This window comes from Camelina sativa, chromosome 18 (assembly GCF_030686135.1).
Source record: "Camelina sativa cultivar CO46 ecotype springtype chromosome 18, ASM3068613v1".
In the NCBI taxonomy this organism is placed as follows: Eukaryota; Viridiplantae; Streptophyta; class Magnoliopsida; order Brassicales; family Brassicaceae; genus Camelina; species Camelina sativa.
Genome location: NC_141897.1, coordinates 17,611,630 through 17,626,491, shown reverse-complemented (window position 1 = coordinate 17,626,491; position 14,862 = coordinate 17,611,630). Strand labels below are relative to the sequence as shown.

Below are 14,862 nucleotides of genomic sequence, written 5' to 3'. Positions count from 1 at the left end.
GTTTTTTTATGTTGAACAATCTTCTGGTTTGTCAACTACCTGTTGAACAATTTCTAGAAAAAACATCGTTCATGTTCAATTAAATGGGGGAAAAAAACATGTTGTATGATCAGATCTTATAGTTATGTGCTATGTAAACTTATATCTTTTAATTTAGTGCAAGAAAACCTTTGAACAAAGAAAAATATAATCTTATAATCGTAGGAAACTTAACATTAAAAATAGATAAGAAGTTGCTCAAAAGCTTTTTTTTTTGGGGGCATCTTTGAAACTCTCAAGTTTTAGATGGTGGATTTAACTGTAACTAGATATTTGCCAGGTTAATAAACAAAATAATATGCATAAATAAGCTTTAATTGTTTTGGAATGTTAATTTCCTAAAAGCCTCAAAATACTAGAACAACAGCTCACGAGAGCATCCTTGATGTAAAACCTTTGTCTTCCATTTTGGAGAAAACAAAAAAATATACATTGAAAATAATAATAATTGAATCCCTCAAAATATTAAAAATTTACCTAAAAAATAATTAAAAAAAAAAAGTAATCAACTTTTTTCTTTGACCCTCTCTCTCCTTCTTCCCTCTTTTCATGGTAGACCCAAACTCTCTCTCTTCTCTTCTCTTCTCTCTCAACACTCTCTCTCTATCTATCCCCATTTCCATGGAAGCAAGCAGATGTGTTCATCTATCTCTTTCTCTCTCCACAGCCTTACATGAACAGTGACTGTTCTCTCTCTCCCTCTCCCTTCCTTCTTCTTCTCGAAAAAGAGTGTCTCGTGATCTTTATCGCTTAAAAATCAAAACTTTCAGGTAACAGTTTAATGGGTTTCTCTCTCTCTCTCTCTCTCTCTCTCTCTCTGTTCTTTCCCTTTCTTTTTTTTCTTTTTCTTCTGTGTTTTTATTATCTGATTCTTGTTAGATCCAAAAGCTCTTTATCTGGCTCTTCTTCTTCTTCTTCTTACTTTTTACGAGATCTGTTTATAAACCTAAAATAGAAAAACAAAACAAAAAAAAATTCACTTTTTGCATGAAAAGCTTTCGATTTGCTTTATACTGGTTTTGGTTAGTTGAAGAGCTTCAATAGGTTTTTGTTTATTATGATTCAATTGATTTCTCACTTAGATTTGTATTCAAAGATCACATAACATTAACAGCTCAACTTCGTTCTTGAGATTCATCTATAGTAAGATCCGTGATTGTTTGATGTTATTCATGATTTTGAATCCTCAAGCTTGCTGCTTTTTTAACTGATGCTATTGTTTTGTTTTTGATGACTAGATCAGGTCACTCTTTTGATGGTATCTGTGACAATATTTGATTACTAGAGTGAAGAATTGGATTTTATAACAATCACAAATCAAGATTGCTCTCTGTTATTAGTTTTTTTTATCCTCTTCTTCATGATGGCCTCAAAAACTCCAGAAGGATCACTTACCAATTCCAGTCAAAGTATGTCAATCAACACGTTAGCAGATCAAGTATCTTCGAGTTTGTCTTTCGCTGATCCAAGTAGTGACGGCAAAACCGTTAGTAGTAAGATCAACGAGCAAGGTGAGAGTGGAAAGAGTAGTACTTGTAGACCGAGCACAAGCAGTGATATAAGCGATGAGAGTACTTGTAGCAGCTTTAGTAGCAGTATTAACAAACCTCACAAGGCGAATGATGTGAGATGGGAAGCCATTCAAGCTGTTAGAACGAAACATGGTGGTTTGGGTTTGAACCATTTTAGGCTTTTGAAGAGGTTAGGATGTGGTGATATTGGAACTGTTCATCTTGCTGAGTTGAATGGAACAAGGTGCTATTTTGCGATGAAGGTTATGGATAAAACAGCTTTGGCTAGCAGGAAAAAGCTTCTTAGGGCTCAAACTGAAAGAGAGATATTGCAGTGTCTTGATCACCCGTTTCTCCCGACCTTGTATAGTCATTTCGAAACCGAGAAGTTCTCTTGTTTGGTTATGGAGTTTTGTCCTGGAGGTGATTTGCATACACTAAGACAGAGACAATCCGGGAAACGTTTCACCGAGCAAGCAGCAAAGTAAATACATCATTCAAACTCTCTCTATCTAATAAGAAACCAGTTTTGTGTGTTTATATTAACTTACTGTTTTTGCAGGTTTTATGTAGCAGAAGTGCTTCTAGCAATGGAGTATCTACACATGCTTGGGATCATATACCGTGATCTGAAACCGGAGAATGTTCTTGTTAGAGATGATGGACACGTGATGCTTTCGGATTTCGACCTGTCCCTAAGATGTACCGTTAGCCTCTCGATAGTCAGATCAGCCAATGTTGGATCTGAAGGCTTGTCAAAGAATTCAGTTTCTTGCTCGCAACAACCTGCATGCATCCAACAACCATCTTGCATCTCAATGGCTCCAACATCTTGCTTCTCTCCTCGATTCTTCTCATCGAAATCCAAGAAAGACAAGAAACCTAAAACCGAAAACGGGAACCACCAAGTTACTCCCTTACCAGAACTTGTTGCAGAGCCCACTGGTGCTCGTTCAATGTCTTTTGTTGGTACACACGAGTACTTAGCTCCAGAAATCATCAAAGGTGAAGGACATGGAAGTGCAGTTGATTGGTGGACTTTTGGGATCTTTCTGTATGAACTGTTGTTTGGTAAAACACCGTTTAAAGGGTCAGGAAATCGAGCAACACTCTTCAATGTGGTTGGTCAGCCTCTGAGATTCCCGGAGTCTCCTGTTGTTAGCTTTGCTGCTAGGGATTTGATAAGGAGTTTGCTTGTGAAAGAACCACAACATAGGTTAGCCTATAAGCGTGGAGCAACAGAGATAAAGCAACATCCTTTCTTTGAAGGAGTGAACTGGGCTCTGGTTCGGTGTGCTAGTCCACCGGAGATTCCTAAACCGGTAGATCTTGAACCGGTGAATCCTACTCCTACTGTACCGGCTGCTGCATCGTCTAGTGTGAGATCTGATCAGAGTAATTATCTTGAGTTTGATTTCTTCTGAAGGTACTGTTTCCACAGTTTGATGATTCTCCTCCTATTGTTTCTTTGCAAATTCTGTTTAGTGTTTTCGAAAAATGTGTTTTTCTTCTTTTTCTTCGTTCTTGTTATATTTTTCACGTCTTGGAAAAAGTTATGAGATTTGTAATCATTCTCAAAAAATGTGAGACAGTCTTTGTACCATCTTCTTGAGTTTAATGTTAGACACGAACCTTTGAGAATCGCTAATACACAAAAACCTCAAAGTTTGGCCTTCCATCGATCTTATCTCAAACACACACCAGTAATTTCTTACAAAATGGATTATATTATATTAACAATCATCAGTTCTTACATAAAAGTTAAGACCCTCTTCTAAATAAATCTATACAGACGAAGAGGAAAGATCTAGTCTAAAGATCTTCTAAACAATGGTAATTGCATAGAAGAAGCTAGATATAAAACACACTGCTTCATTTCAATTGTTTATAGCAGTTATAAGCAATAGCCACAGATGCAGCAGCACAAGCAACAGCTAAAGCAGCATATGTATCTTCTTTCTCCCAATTCTCCAACCACATTGACATCGCAGCACAAACCTTGAATCCGCAAGAAGATACATTCTCACTGCTACTTATCCGAAAAGATGCGTTTTTTACAGAGGTTACTCTTTCCGAGGTATTTTTCTCTGTGTGATTCTCATCCAAACAGTTAGACTTCCCATTTTGTTGGAAACAGATACTATCATTAACTGATTCAGTCACCTCTCTGTTGCTGATCTTGTTGCTGTTTAATTGGAGCCTATGTTCCTGAGTTTTCTTCTGATCTTCTTCTAAGAGACCCATTTCACCTCTGGAAAAGCAGTCAACAAGTTTTGTTGAAAGGCCAGAAAATTGTAGAGACTGTCTAAATCAAGAAGCTTTGATCTTATATTACCTCCAAAGCCGGTCTACAATTACGCCATTGTTAATGTGTTGCTCCAACAAAAAGGGTACATCTTCTAGAGTCACACACCCATACCTAAAGAGACAGACAAGAATCAATTAAAACTTAAAACTCGGCTAGAAGGGACACATTATTCTTAATTATCGAGATTTGAGATACCAATTCGTTTAAGACTACATCTATCATAAAATCAACTCTGACTGGTTGCAGAATCATTTACTCCAAAAATAGCCTTGTTATACTTACCAGTGTCCTGTGACTTTCTGATTGATGTTTACTCCATAGATGATAACATCTCCTGCATATTTGTGACCTCCAATGTGAGAACAAGGGCTGATTGAAACTTCATCTCGAAGACCACATAATTCAATTTCGTCTCTGAATCGACTAACCAAAGAGGGTCCACAAACTCCACATCGCCGGTATCGGGATCCATGACAACATATAAAGACATATGAACCGCTTAAAGACTCAGGATTTCCAGGCAACCACTCAACACCCTTCACAAGCACCTCTTCAACGAATGTGTCCACATCAAAATGAGTCAACCTTCTGCATTTTTTTGAAGCTTCCAAAATGAGTTACTGTTTCTCAAGAATCATCAATCACAAATATATACTGAGTAGTACCTGTATCTGATCATATCTGGAAATATCAGAACATCTCCATTTGATGTCTCTGTTCCATCATGTCCCTCACATATTGTGAGTAGAGTCTGCAATTCAACCGAAACATTTCAAAAAACAAAGCATCAGGAAAGCATCTAAAAGACACAAAAGATAGTTTATAAGTAATGTGCAAGATCATAAAGAAGCGACATTGTAAGGTTTCCTTCAAAGACACTAGAATTGTGAAATTCTGAAACTTTATCTACAAAACGAATCAACAAGTTCCTAAACTGTAACACATAGAATCTTAACAATACAATTCTGAATTCTGACTCAAGAAAAAAATCCCAAATATCCTCACTGAGATCTAAGAAACTCTTCTTCACTATACAAAAACAAAGTAATGCCTTTTTTTTTTTGACTCATGTTTCAAATTAGGGATGTTCACTGACGAGACCTTTGTTAGGGATCTACTCTGAAGTCTTCCCTATGTTAAGACTCACATACAAATGTTAGATAAAAATTACAGATATGATCAGACCTAAGTTAACTTATAAATCACAGTAGATTCTGAAACATCAAAATTCAAAAAAGGGAGTCGAAACAAAAATCACCTCTTTCTTCATACTACTCTTCCTCGCAGATACAGCGGAAGAGAGAAGCCTCGGTAACCGATCGAACTCAGACGCTTCGATCCTCGCTGGCCAAACGGAAGGTTTTTTGTAGCACAAGAAGACATGCCTCTCGTAGAACTGTACGGTACCGGCGAGCTTCTCGAGTCCGTAATCAACGTCGCTAATGCTCTCACTCTCGTAGCTTCCAGAACGAGAGATCGATTCGTAGAGAAAGCTAGATTCGGTGATGGGAGACGACGAGGAAGGTGGGTTTCTGGTAAATGTTAAAGGGTCGTCTAAATATCTTCCGCTTCCCATCTAATTCGACGGAAAGTTCCAAACTTTTTTGGAGATCGAAACTGAAAGTTTTGGAGAAGAAGAAGCACAGCAGCAACAGAGAAACAAAGTAAAATATTAAAATATATATATTTTTTTTTCTTTTACTCAATTAATAATAATAATATGGTAAAGTGTGTGTAATTGTGTGGAAAAACGGCTTTTTCATACCTCCACAATAGTCTTGTGTTGAATTTATACATTTGACTATTGATCTGGCGTAAACATAATTATGTTGATAGATATTTGAATTTCGTACCCTAACTTTGAAATCAATACCCCAAGTATAATTGTTGTGCCATAACATACAAAAACGTGTTTATCGACTAACTCTGTTAAGCTTCCGTTTAATCAAAATGACGTGGATTCCACGTGTGCGCGACGATCCAAACGACGTCGTTTTGGCAAAGCAAAGAATCAAAAATTTTGTCCAAAACGACGTCGTTTTTTATTTCTATCCAAAATCTTTCTTCTTCTCTCCCGAAACTCTCTCTCGCGGCGGAGGAACCCTAGAATTTGGGCGTTTTCAATTTCGAGTCGATCTGAAGCCGAAGGCAATGATTCCCGGGGATGAAGGTAGTTCGGAGGTTGCACCTGGAGATCGAAACCGGTAATTTTCGAAAAATCATTTATGAAATTCCTCATAGTTCATCGATTGATTAACATTGGATAGTTTGTTGAATTCTATTGTGTAATTGCATCAAAAATGTGTTATAATAGTGGGTATTTGTATAAGTTGTGTATGATTTGTGTGTGTGTGTTAGAGAAAATCTTGGTTTTGAACAATATTTGGTTTTGTTTTTGTAGACCTGAAGATCCAATTTTCATAATCTTCTATAATGGAAAGTTTGAAGTCGCCAATGGTGCTGTGATTGCATATGTTGGAGGCGAGACTTGTAGTCTTGAATGCAAGGCAGAGACAATATTTACAAACATGGTGGAGTCGATTGGGTTGTATATGATTGGGCAAAGGATATGGTTTAAATACCCCTACGAGATGTTCTCAGAGTTGAAGTTGTTGTATGATGGATCCGATAGTTTCCAGAGAATGTGTTCAGCTGCGCTGTGGACAAAATCAATAGAACTCTATGTGCAGAAGGATGAGATTTGTAATGATGGAGCTGGTGAAGAAGAACACAATGATGATGGGGCTGGTGAAGAAGAACACAATGATGATGGAGTTGGTCAAGAAGGAGTCAATGATGGTGGAGATGGTGAAGGCAACGATAGAGCTTGGTCTGCTAGAGGTAGTGATGAGGAGGATTGTTTCGGTAGAGGAGATAATGATGAGGAAGATGAGGAAGATGAGGCTTGTGATTCTGAGGTCACTCCTCAGAATTCAGATGATGAGGATGGTGGATCCGAAAAACACCTTAGATACAAAAAAGGCAGTGGAGAGATAAGATTGGGGCAGGTATTTGACAGCATACCTTTGTTCAAGGAAGCTGTTGTTGAGTATGTGCTTAAGGAAGGAACTAATGTGAAGTATTCAAGATGGGGATCTGAGAAATCGGAAGTCATATGCTCTCTTGGTGGTGGTTGCAAATTCAGACTTACAACTTGGAGATGGTGAAGGATTTAGTCTCATCTCAGACAGGCAGAAGGTGAGTTGGAGACACTTACTCTCCTAATCTACATTATACTTAAAATATGAGTTTGAGACACTTACTATTTTTATGATAGGGCCTGCTTATTGCTGTGGAACAAGAGTTGCCCAAAGTCGAACATCGTATGTGTGCACGCCACATATATGGGAACCTTAGGAGAGCATATCCGGGTAAAGAGCTGCCTAAACACCTATTTTGGGCTGTTGCCAAAAGTTTCAATAACGCAGACTACAACAGAGCCACTGAAGAACTGAAGAAGTTTGATCAAGGTGTTTATGATGTTGTGATGTCGAAGAATCCAGAGAACTGTAGCCGTGCTTTCTTCGGCTACACATCAGTGTGTGAAGATGTCTCGAATAACTTCTCAGAGTCTTACAACAATACTATCAACAAAGCAAGAGAGATGCCATTGGTAGCAATGTTGGAGACCATAAGGCGACAATGCTTGGTCCGAAATGAAAAGAGAAGAAAGAAGGCTGCAAAGCACAAGGGGAAGTATACTCCGAAAGTGGCCAAGACTATTAAGGAAGAGCAGAGATACTTGAAGTATTGTCAGGTAATCCCCTGCGGTAATGGTCATTATGAGGTGGCAGAACATGTTCATCATGGTTTCAGGGTTGATATGAATGCAAAAACATGTGCATGTAGAAGGTGGAGTATGACAGGAACTCCTTGCCGTCATGTCTTGCGTGTAATTGGGATGAGGAAGAATCTGAAGCCTGAGGATTTTGTTAACTCTGACTGGTATTTGACATCAAGATGGGTGGCTCAATACAATGAGACAATGAGGGGAGTTAATGGTATGTACTTCTGGAGAAAATCGGGTGAAACAGAGATTCAACCACCACCTAGAGAGCCAACTAAAGGGCGGACAAAGATACAAAAACGAATCAAGGGCAAAAATGAATCTCCAAAGAAAAGGAAAAAGAAAGCAAAGGTTGTAGAAGATGTCGCTCCACCAAAGAAGATTAAAATTAGCAGAGCAGGAATTATTTTGCGTTGTGCTAACTGTAGCACGGTAGGACATAACGCAAGAAGTTGTCCTAATCTTGGGGTCCATCGCTATAAGCCAAGGAAAGCACAAGGGAAAGGTCCAAGTCAAGCAAGTCAACCAAGTCAATCAAGCCAATCATCACAGATTTCACTTGCTGATTAGTTGTTTTATAGCTTATGATTAGGATGGTTCAAAGTTTTAGGATCATGTTGTTTGGATTGAATGTTTAGGATGATGGTTTTTTGGTATATGGTTTAAGATGTAGGATGCTTGTTTTTTGTCTACTTATTGAATCGGATGTTGTTTAAAACTTTGTCATCTAAATGGAATCATCTAAAACAACACTCTTTATAGCATTTTAGCTCCATTACCATTACATAAACATATTGCTCCATTAACATTGGTAGCAAGTCAAGACATGTTTTGCTTATTGCTTAAAAGATTAAAGCATATACAACAAACATGACTACACTACACACAATCAAATTTTTGAAGCTACGTAATGCTTGAATCTCTTTCTCACAACAAACGATCATGGCTTTGAGTTCTCCAATCTCCTTCTCACATCTTTGTGCAACAGCTTTTATGCCTTCTATTTCACTTCCATTGCTATTCATTGCTAGACTCTTCATCTCAGCTTCCACATCATGTAAGTCTTTCTCTAAGCTTCCCACATCTACTTGTATCTTCTCAACAACACTCTCAACCTCTTCAATCTCTTCCACCATAGATAAATCAGTCCATTTGAACAAATGACCACAATTCTCCTTTGAGCCATAAGGACAACAATAGAATAACCTCCCTGGATTCTTCAATGTTTCTGAAGTTTTGATTACAGACACTGCACCACATCTACATTTTCTAGGTATCCCTCTTTCTTGTCCACGACGATTGTAGCTCGCTTTCAACCCTTAGCCAAATTTCCAAATCAAAATTCGCATATATATTATCGAAATTGAATAATTAAAATCAACCAAAACAATAATTATTACTTACCAGAACTAGATGATGAATACATACGATAACCTACTTCAGATCGACTCGAAATTGAAAACGCCCAAATTCTAGGGTTCCTCCGCCGCGAGAGAGAGTTTCGTGAGAGAAGAACAAAGATTTTGGATAGAAATAAAAAACGACGTCGTTTTGGACAAAATTTTTGATTCTTTGCTTTGCCAAAACGACGTCGTTTGGATCGTCGCGCACACGTGGAATCCACGTCATTTTGATTAAACGGAAGCTTAACAGAGTTAGTCGATAAACACGTTTTTGTATGTTATGGCACAACAATTATACTTGGGGTATTGATTTCAAAGTTAGGGTACGAAATTCAAATATCTATCAACATAATGTATGTTTACGCCAGATCAATAGTCAAATGTATAAATTCAACACAAGACTATTGTGGAGGTATGAAAAAGCCGTTTTTCCGTAATTGTGTACAGTATTTATGGATTTTATGATGATGTCACACACCAGAGTTCGACACGTTTGGTATTCCAAAAATAACAGTTTGAAAATACAATACCAAATGTGAAAATTGAAATCCTTTACCACTTCCATAAATCATTAAAACTTTTTTTTTAGGGGGGGGATTTCTATATAAACATTTATGTTTGAGATTCCACTCATTTCTTCCACGCGTTATTTCATATCACACATAATCGTACGTGTATAATTTCTATCATTTATCAACTTCGTGACTAAATAAGAACGATGTACATATATCATCAAAGTCGAAGGAAGGGTAAAACTTCAAAACACTGCCATAACAATAACATAGCATAACATCTTCAACTATGCAATGTTAATGAATTTAGCAAAGTTGTATGCATTACAATCCACCATATCATTGACCCCTTTCTTTTGGGGTCAAAATCTGATAAACCTTAGAAAATTATTTCAGTAAATATTTTTTATTAAATATGATGATTTTATTCATCAAAATGAAATTAGTTATTGACATGGAATCTAAGTTATGACTACTATATATGCAAAAAACAAAAAAAATGGTTGATCAGTTATTATATTTAACCTTTTGAATGGAATTTTTTTTTTTTGATGAAACTAGAACTACTGTAGCTAGATAATATGAGATGAGCTCAATTGCTGTAGCTAAGAGGACATAAGAAGAAAGATTCGATACCAGGTTAGCTCGATTACTGTAGGTAAGCCTAGCTAAAATGGCATCAAGTGAGAGACACCATTGTTGTATTGGTTCTGATTATCATCGATAAAAGGTTTCCTTTAATCCTTTAATGTTAAAACAAAGTGTATTGACTATATTGTTTACGGCTTTCGGCTTCGAGTTTAATTTAGCATTTTATAAATTAGTTAGTGGGATTTGTGGTTAACGTACCAATAGAAAGGCAGTCGATTTTGAATGCAAATGAAATTCTACAGTGTGCCTTTTAAGGGAATATTGGGAATTCAAAGGAAATCATATGTTTTTTTTCAATCCGTTTAAAAGTTTGTTCTGAACAATTTTAGAAATACCAAGAAACATTAAGAATTGATGTATTCTTTGCATTCTTGATAATTTTGATTCATTAGATGGGTTTAACTTCATTTCTGTTCAAGTTTACGTTACTTTTTGTCCTGTCATTCGAAAACAGTAACTTTATTGTATCTCTTAGGGCTTGGCCTCTAAATTTTCATCGATTCTTTTTGAAACTAGGATCGAGTGTAAAACAGCCAAGTGAAAAGGTAACAGGAGCAAGTATTTGGAATAGCTTGTGCAGATACTTTTACCAGAAGGTCAGTCCATCACAACTCTTGGCCATTACGATCATCATTGGCGTATGTTCTAATGATCAAGAAGCCGTGGAAGCATATACCGTCCTCGACCCTCAAAACGATTACATGCCTGGTACGATTCTCGTTTTATCTCTTTTTTTTTTTGGGTTCAAATGATTACTGTTTTATCTCTTTACTATATATATAGTTTTTCATTACCTTAATGATATAATCTTCTTTATTTTAATTATTGGTTTTATCACTGCAAAATTAAATAACATAACTACGTAACAAAAATTTTGGCTTTCAGGAATGAGTATTCTATAAGTATTAAAATACATCATTCCTCTTTCGTAATTCGTATAAAACAATTCAATTGGTTTGGTTAAAAGATTTGTTTTTTTGTAAAGATGTAGTAAGTACTTTTGTAAATAAAATTTTTAAGTTTGAACAAAACTATACGTGTCTTTTTAATCAGAGTGGGTTATTTCCAAAACTTGCAAAGATATGTTATTTTTCCGTTACTTTGTGAAGAAAAAAAATCCCTAATATTTTTGTTTTTAATAATTTTTTAAAAGAACTAGTGCCTTCCGGAGACAATAACCTGAAACCAGATCAGCCAAATTTATTCGGAAATGTTTCGGAGTATATCATGAAACTTGGTGGGTTTTGCTACAAGTTGATGACGCCAGAAAATATTCTTTTTTTCTTGAAAAAAACTGGCTGGGGAGGTAAATACATCGAGGCTGCCACAGAGATTATCGACCGCCGCCGCCGCCGCCACAGGGACCAAAACACTCGCGGTTTGTTGTTTAGCGCGAATATTTTCTTTATCCAGATATAGTAATAAATAAAAATATTTAATATAGTATAATTTGACTTTTATCCGCCATTCGTACTTCGTAGTTGTAAATAAGAAAACCTAAGAATGGTCTGATTGTATTATTATTATTTTAGATAAATGTCTGATTGTATTATTGTATACTATATATAGACATCGTTTGAATTTTACGTCAAAACATTAATGTTATCTTGTCTCTGTTTGAAACTAGGATCGGCTGATCCCAACCGCACCGAAGCTGATGACGGAAACAATAAGCTGCTGACAGATCCGGTCACCGAATCTGAAATAGCAAAGGAGATTCTGATGTATTTGCATGAAAACGTTCCGTCCGAAGATATCTTGACGCTATTGAAAACGACTCGCTGGGGTAAAAACTATGCTGGGCCTATAGGAGACTTTGTTCAGATGTACCAGAGCCAGAACCCTTCTGATTCAGCCTAATAATGCCGCCTCGAGCCAGGCCCGTCCTTGGTTTCCGGAGCCTTACAACATATTAACATTTATTTATACAAATAGTAATTAAAAAGTATAGTGAAAGTATTTTAAATAATGAAACTAAAACAAAAAAATATAGTTTAAAAAAAATATATATAGATATATATAGTTTAACTGTAGCAATTTCTTTCACTAGCCGATTAGCATTTATTACCATGATGAACCACCTCCTTTATGGTTTATATAATTTTAATATGTATGGTTTTCTTTTTGGCATACGGATATCAAGCTTTATATAATTTTAATATGTATGGTTTTCTTTTTCTTTAGCAATTTCTTACGTCCTTTAGCATTTTATATATATATATATATTTTTTTTTTTTGATTAGATCCTTTAGCATTTTATATAATGACGAGTATACTTTTTATATTAAATATATAGAAACAAAATTATAAAAGAGAAACATCATCCTTAAAAGTATAGAATATAGATTTGTTTAAGAACACAAGATTTATAAAGTATAACTCACTTAATTAACCTAAGAAAACTCTCTCAAAAACCTCATATGTCACATCTCAACACATCTTTATATACTACTTTGCTAATCCTATCCTACTAGGAAACACTTATATTTAGATATCTCCTAGATATACCTTGATCGTTATCTCTTGTAAATATAACTCTCTTAGGATTAGGACTAACCTCCAACTCAAGATTCTTTCAAGCTTATCCCAACAAAAAGTACATAATTTAGGATGTTAAAAATCCCATGGATAGAATAGAGATCAGATATATACAACAACATTGAAAAAAAAACTAAAGATTTTTATAGATTTTTTTCCTTTTAAAAGTGGTTCTCATTTTTTCTATACTATTATTTATTTCCAAACAATCCCTACTATTATTTGTAAAGTCGTTTAACTAATAAACCTTTGTTTTGTAAGAAATTACAAGGTTATGCCAATGAAAACAAGACAAATAATATATTTTCATTAAGGATAAAAACGAAATTTTTTTTATATCCTAAACGGATAAACACGTGGATCCCGGGTCGGATCTAACTTTTTTTTTAATTTTTTTTCACCTTTTTGGTACTAATAAAACATTTAATTTCCACTCTACTTTGCAAAATGAAGTAATGGTCAAGTGGTCAAAAGTACAAAATGTTCCATTAAGAGGTCTTCACTTTGATACCTATTTATGGTAGGAAATTTTTATTTTATTTTCTTTCCAGTTTTTGTTCCATAAATCTCGACCAAATTATTTTCTTTCCATAAATTTCGACCCGACTGTTTACATTAATAGTGATAATCGTAATAATAATTTTCATAGACTTGGTAATAAAGTTTCTTAAAATTGAACGATATTTCTTAATTCGTTTCTTTATCATTTCGAACTCAAAAAATTTATATTTCCATAAATGTCGATTATTTACATTGATTATGATTATAATTAATTCTACTAATTAGTGAAATTATCTCTGACTTGGTAATCAAGTATTTAAAATTGAAAGACCAATTTCATTGAATATTGTTAAATTCCGCAGTTTAATCAAATCAAACAGAATCTTACCAAATAAGGTTGTTTTACATTTACATCCTAAAATATAGCAACACAATAAATAGTTTAATACTCCTAAGATCTCGCAATCATTCAATATAAAAAATTGAATTCCAACATACAACCTCCCTCATATATCATGTTAGTTGAAACTAAAATATATTTTTCAACCGTTTCAAAATTTATGGATTGTTATCTAATTAATAGGAGGGATTAATCGTTTCCAAGTACACAAATTTACAATAATCGAAATCCAGTATAATCTTTATAATTAGTATCTAATTAATAGGAACAAATTTTTATATTTGTTCTTTTTTTTGTTCTATTTGTTCCTCATCAATTTTGGAGATGAACATTTTTGTTCTATTGTTCCTTATTTTTTGAAGAATGTATAGGAATGTAAAGGAAAATATATTATTTTCAAATGGTAAAAAAATTATGGAATAAAAATGAATGTGATATTCCTCCTCGTTCTTTTCCTAAATATGGGTCACCAATTGGAGCCTTGGATTCTTTTCATTTATAAAGCGAAAAAATGATAATATTTCTGTTATACTAATGCAACAAAAAAGAACAATCAGTATATCATTCATGAAATCCTTTGTTTATATTGTTTAGCACAAAATCCTTTGTTCACAAATATCCCTACTATTGTAATCCTTTGTTCATATTGAATATCATTTTGTTGTGTCTTTCTAGCACCATCGATGCTACTCTATATAATTGATCTCTTTTACTTTTTGTCTAAAATTTTATGTAGAAGACAAATTGTGTAACCTGTTTTTGTAATGTTTTGTGTACAAAAGCAAGCTTCACGCATAAACTCATTTCATATTATTTTTTTATCATATAAAATGTAGACAAAAATTTATGTAACCAGTTTTGTAATGTTCTTATCTACAAAAATTTGACGATTAATGGGAAGGGAAATGATAACATCGAACAACACTAAAATGATTTTTTTTTAATATTGGATTAACATATAAACATCTTAACACCAATATTATTTTAAAATATAATTAACAAATAAAGGTTATGTAAAAACTTTGCATGTTAATATTGTTAATATAACAAAATTTTTGCTTTGGCTATATAAGTTCACCAAAATTCCAAAATTTTAATCTTTACATTTTTTAAAAACAAAGAGCTGTCCTTACATAAATTCATTATTTTATCTTTTTCTGTCTATCACAGAAAATATAAATATTAAATTTGGAGATGAATTGTTAGTATTCC

At 34.5% G+C, this 14,862-nt stretch overlaps 4 protein-coding genes across 6 annotated transcripts; 2 read left to right on the top strand and 2 right to left on the bottom strand.

Moving 5' to 3' along the window:
• The first annotated feature begins 417 nt into the window (after nucleotides 1-417).
• Nucleotides 418-3,191, top strand: LOC104761639 (serine/threonine-protein kinase D6PK). Of its 2 annotated transcripts, none has more exons than XM_010484757.3 (3): nucleotides 418-809; nucleotides 1,278-2,034; nucleotides 2,113-3,191. In XM_010484757.3, the coding sequence occupies exons 2-3, from the start codon at nucleotides 1,400-1,402 to the stop codon at nucleotides 2,972-2,974; spliced, it is 1,497 nt and encodes a 498-aa protein (XP_010483059.2). In that variant the 5' UTR covers nucleotides 418-809; nucleotides 1,278-1,399; the 3' UTR covers nucleotides 2,975-3,191. The 2 variants fall into 2 exon arrangements, with proteins under 2 accessions (XP_010483059.2, XP_010483058.2); XM_010484756.3 differs by having other exon boundaries at nucleotides 504-809; nucleotides 1,283-2,034.
• Nucleotides 3,192-3,257: 66 nt separating this feature from the next.
• LOC104761638 (altered inheritance of mitochondria protein 32) lies at nucleotides 3,258-5,545 on the bottom strand. Of its 2 annotated transcripts, XR_015588757.1 has the most exons (6): nucleotides 5,117-5,543; nucleotides 4,524-4,609; nucleotides 4,287-4,446; nucleotides 4,141-4,192; nucleotides 3,886-3,969; nucleotides 3,258-3,801 (listed from the first exon to the last, which is right to left on the bottom strand). XR_015588757.1 is itself a non-coding variant. In XM_010484755.3 (5 exons), the coding sequence occupies exons 1-5, from the start codon at nucleotides 5,432-5,434 to the stop codon at nucleotides 3,423-3,425; spliced, it is 1,173 nt and encodes a 390-aa protein (XP_010483057.1). In that variant the 5' UTR covers nucleotides 5,435-5,545; the 3' UTR covers nucleotides 3,258-3,422. The 2 variants fall into 2 exon arrangements, 1 of the variants encoding a protein (XP_010483057.1); XM_010484755.3 differs by having other exon boundaries at nucleotides 4,141-4,446; nucleotides 5,117-5,545.
• Nucleotides 5,546-7,162: 1,617 nt separating this feature from the next.
• LOC109130507 (uncharacterized) lies at nucleotides 7,163-8,215 on the top strand. The gene has a single exon (XM_019240097.2). The coding sequence runs from the start codon at nucleotides 7,184-7,186 to the stop codon at nucleotides 8,213-8,215; it is 1,032 nt and encodes a 343-aa protein (XP_019095642.2). The 5' UTR covers nucleotides 7,163-7,183.
• Nucleotides 8,216-8,464: 249 nt separating this feature from the next.
• Nucleotides 8,465-9,071, bottom strand: LOC104763484 (uncharacterized protein At4g04775-like). Its single transcript, XM_010486849.2, has 2 exons — nucleotides 9,050-9,071; nucleotides 8,465-8,963 (listed from the first exon to the last, which is right to left on the bottom strand). The coding sequence occupies exons 1-2, from the start codon at nucleotides 9,069-9,071 to the stop codon at nucleotides 8,488-8,490; spliced, it is 498 nt and encodes a 165-aa protein (XP_010485151.2). The 3' UTR covers nucleotides 8,465-8,487.
• Between the last annotated feature and the right edge of the window lie 5,791 nt (nucleotides 9,072-14,862).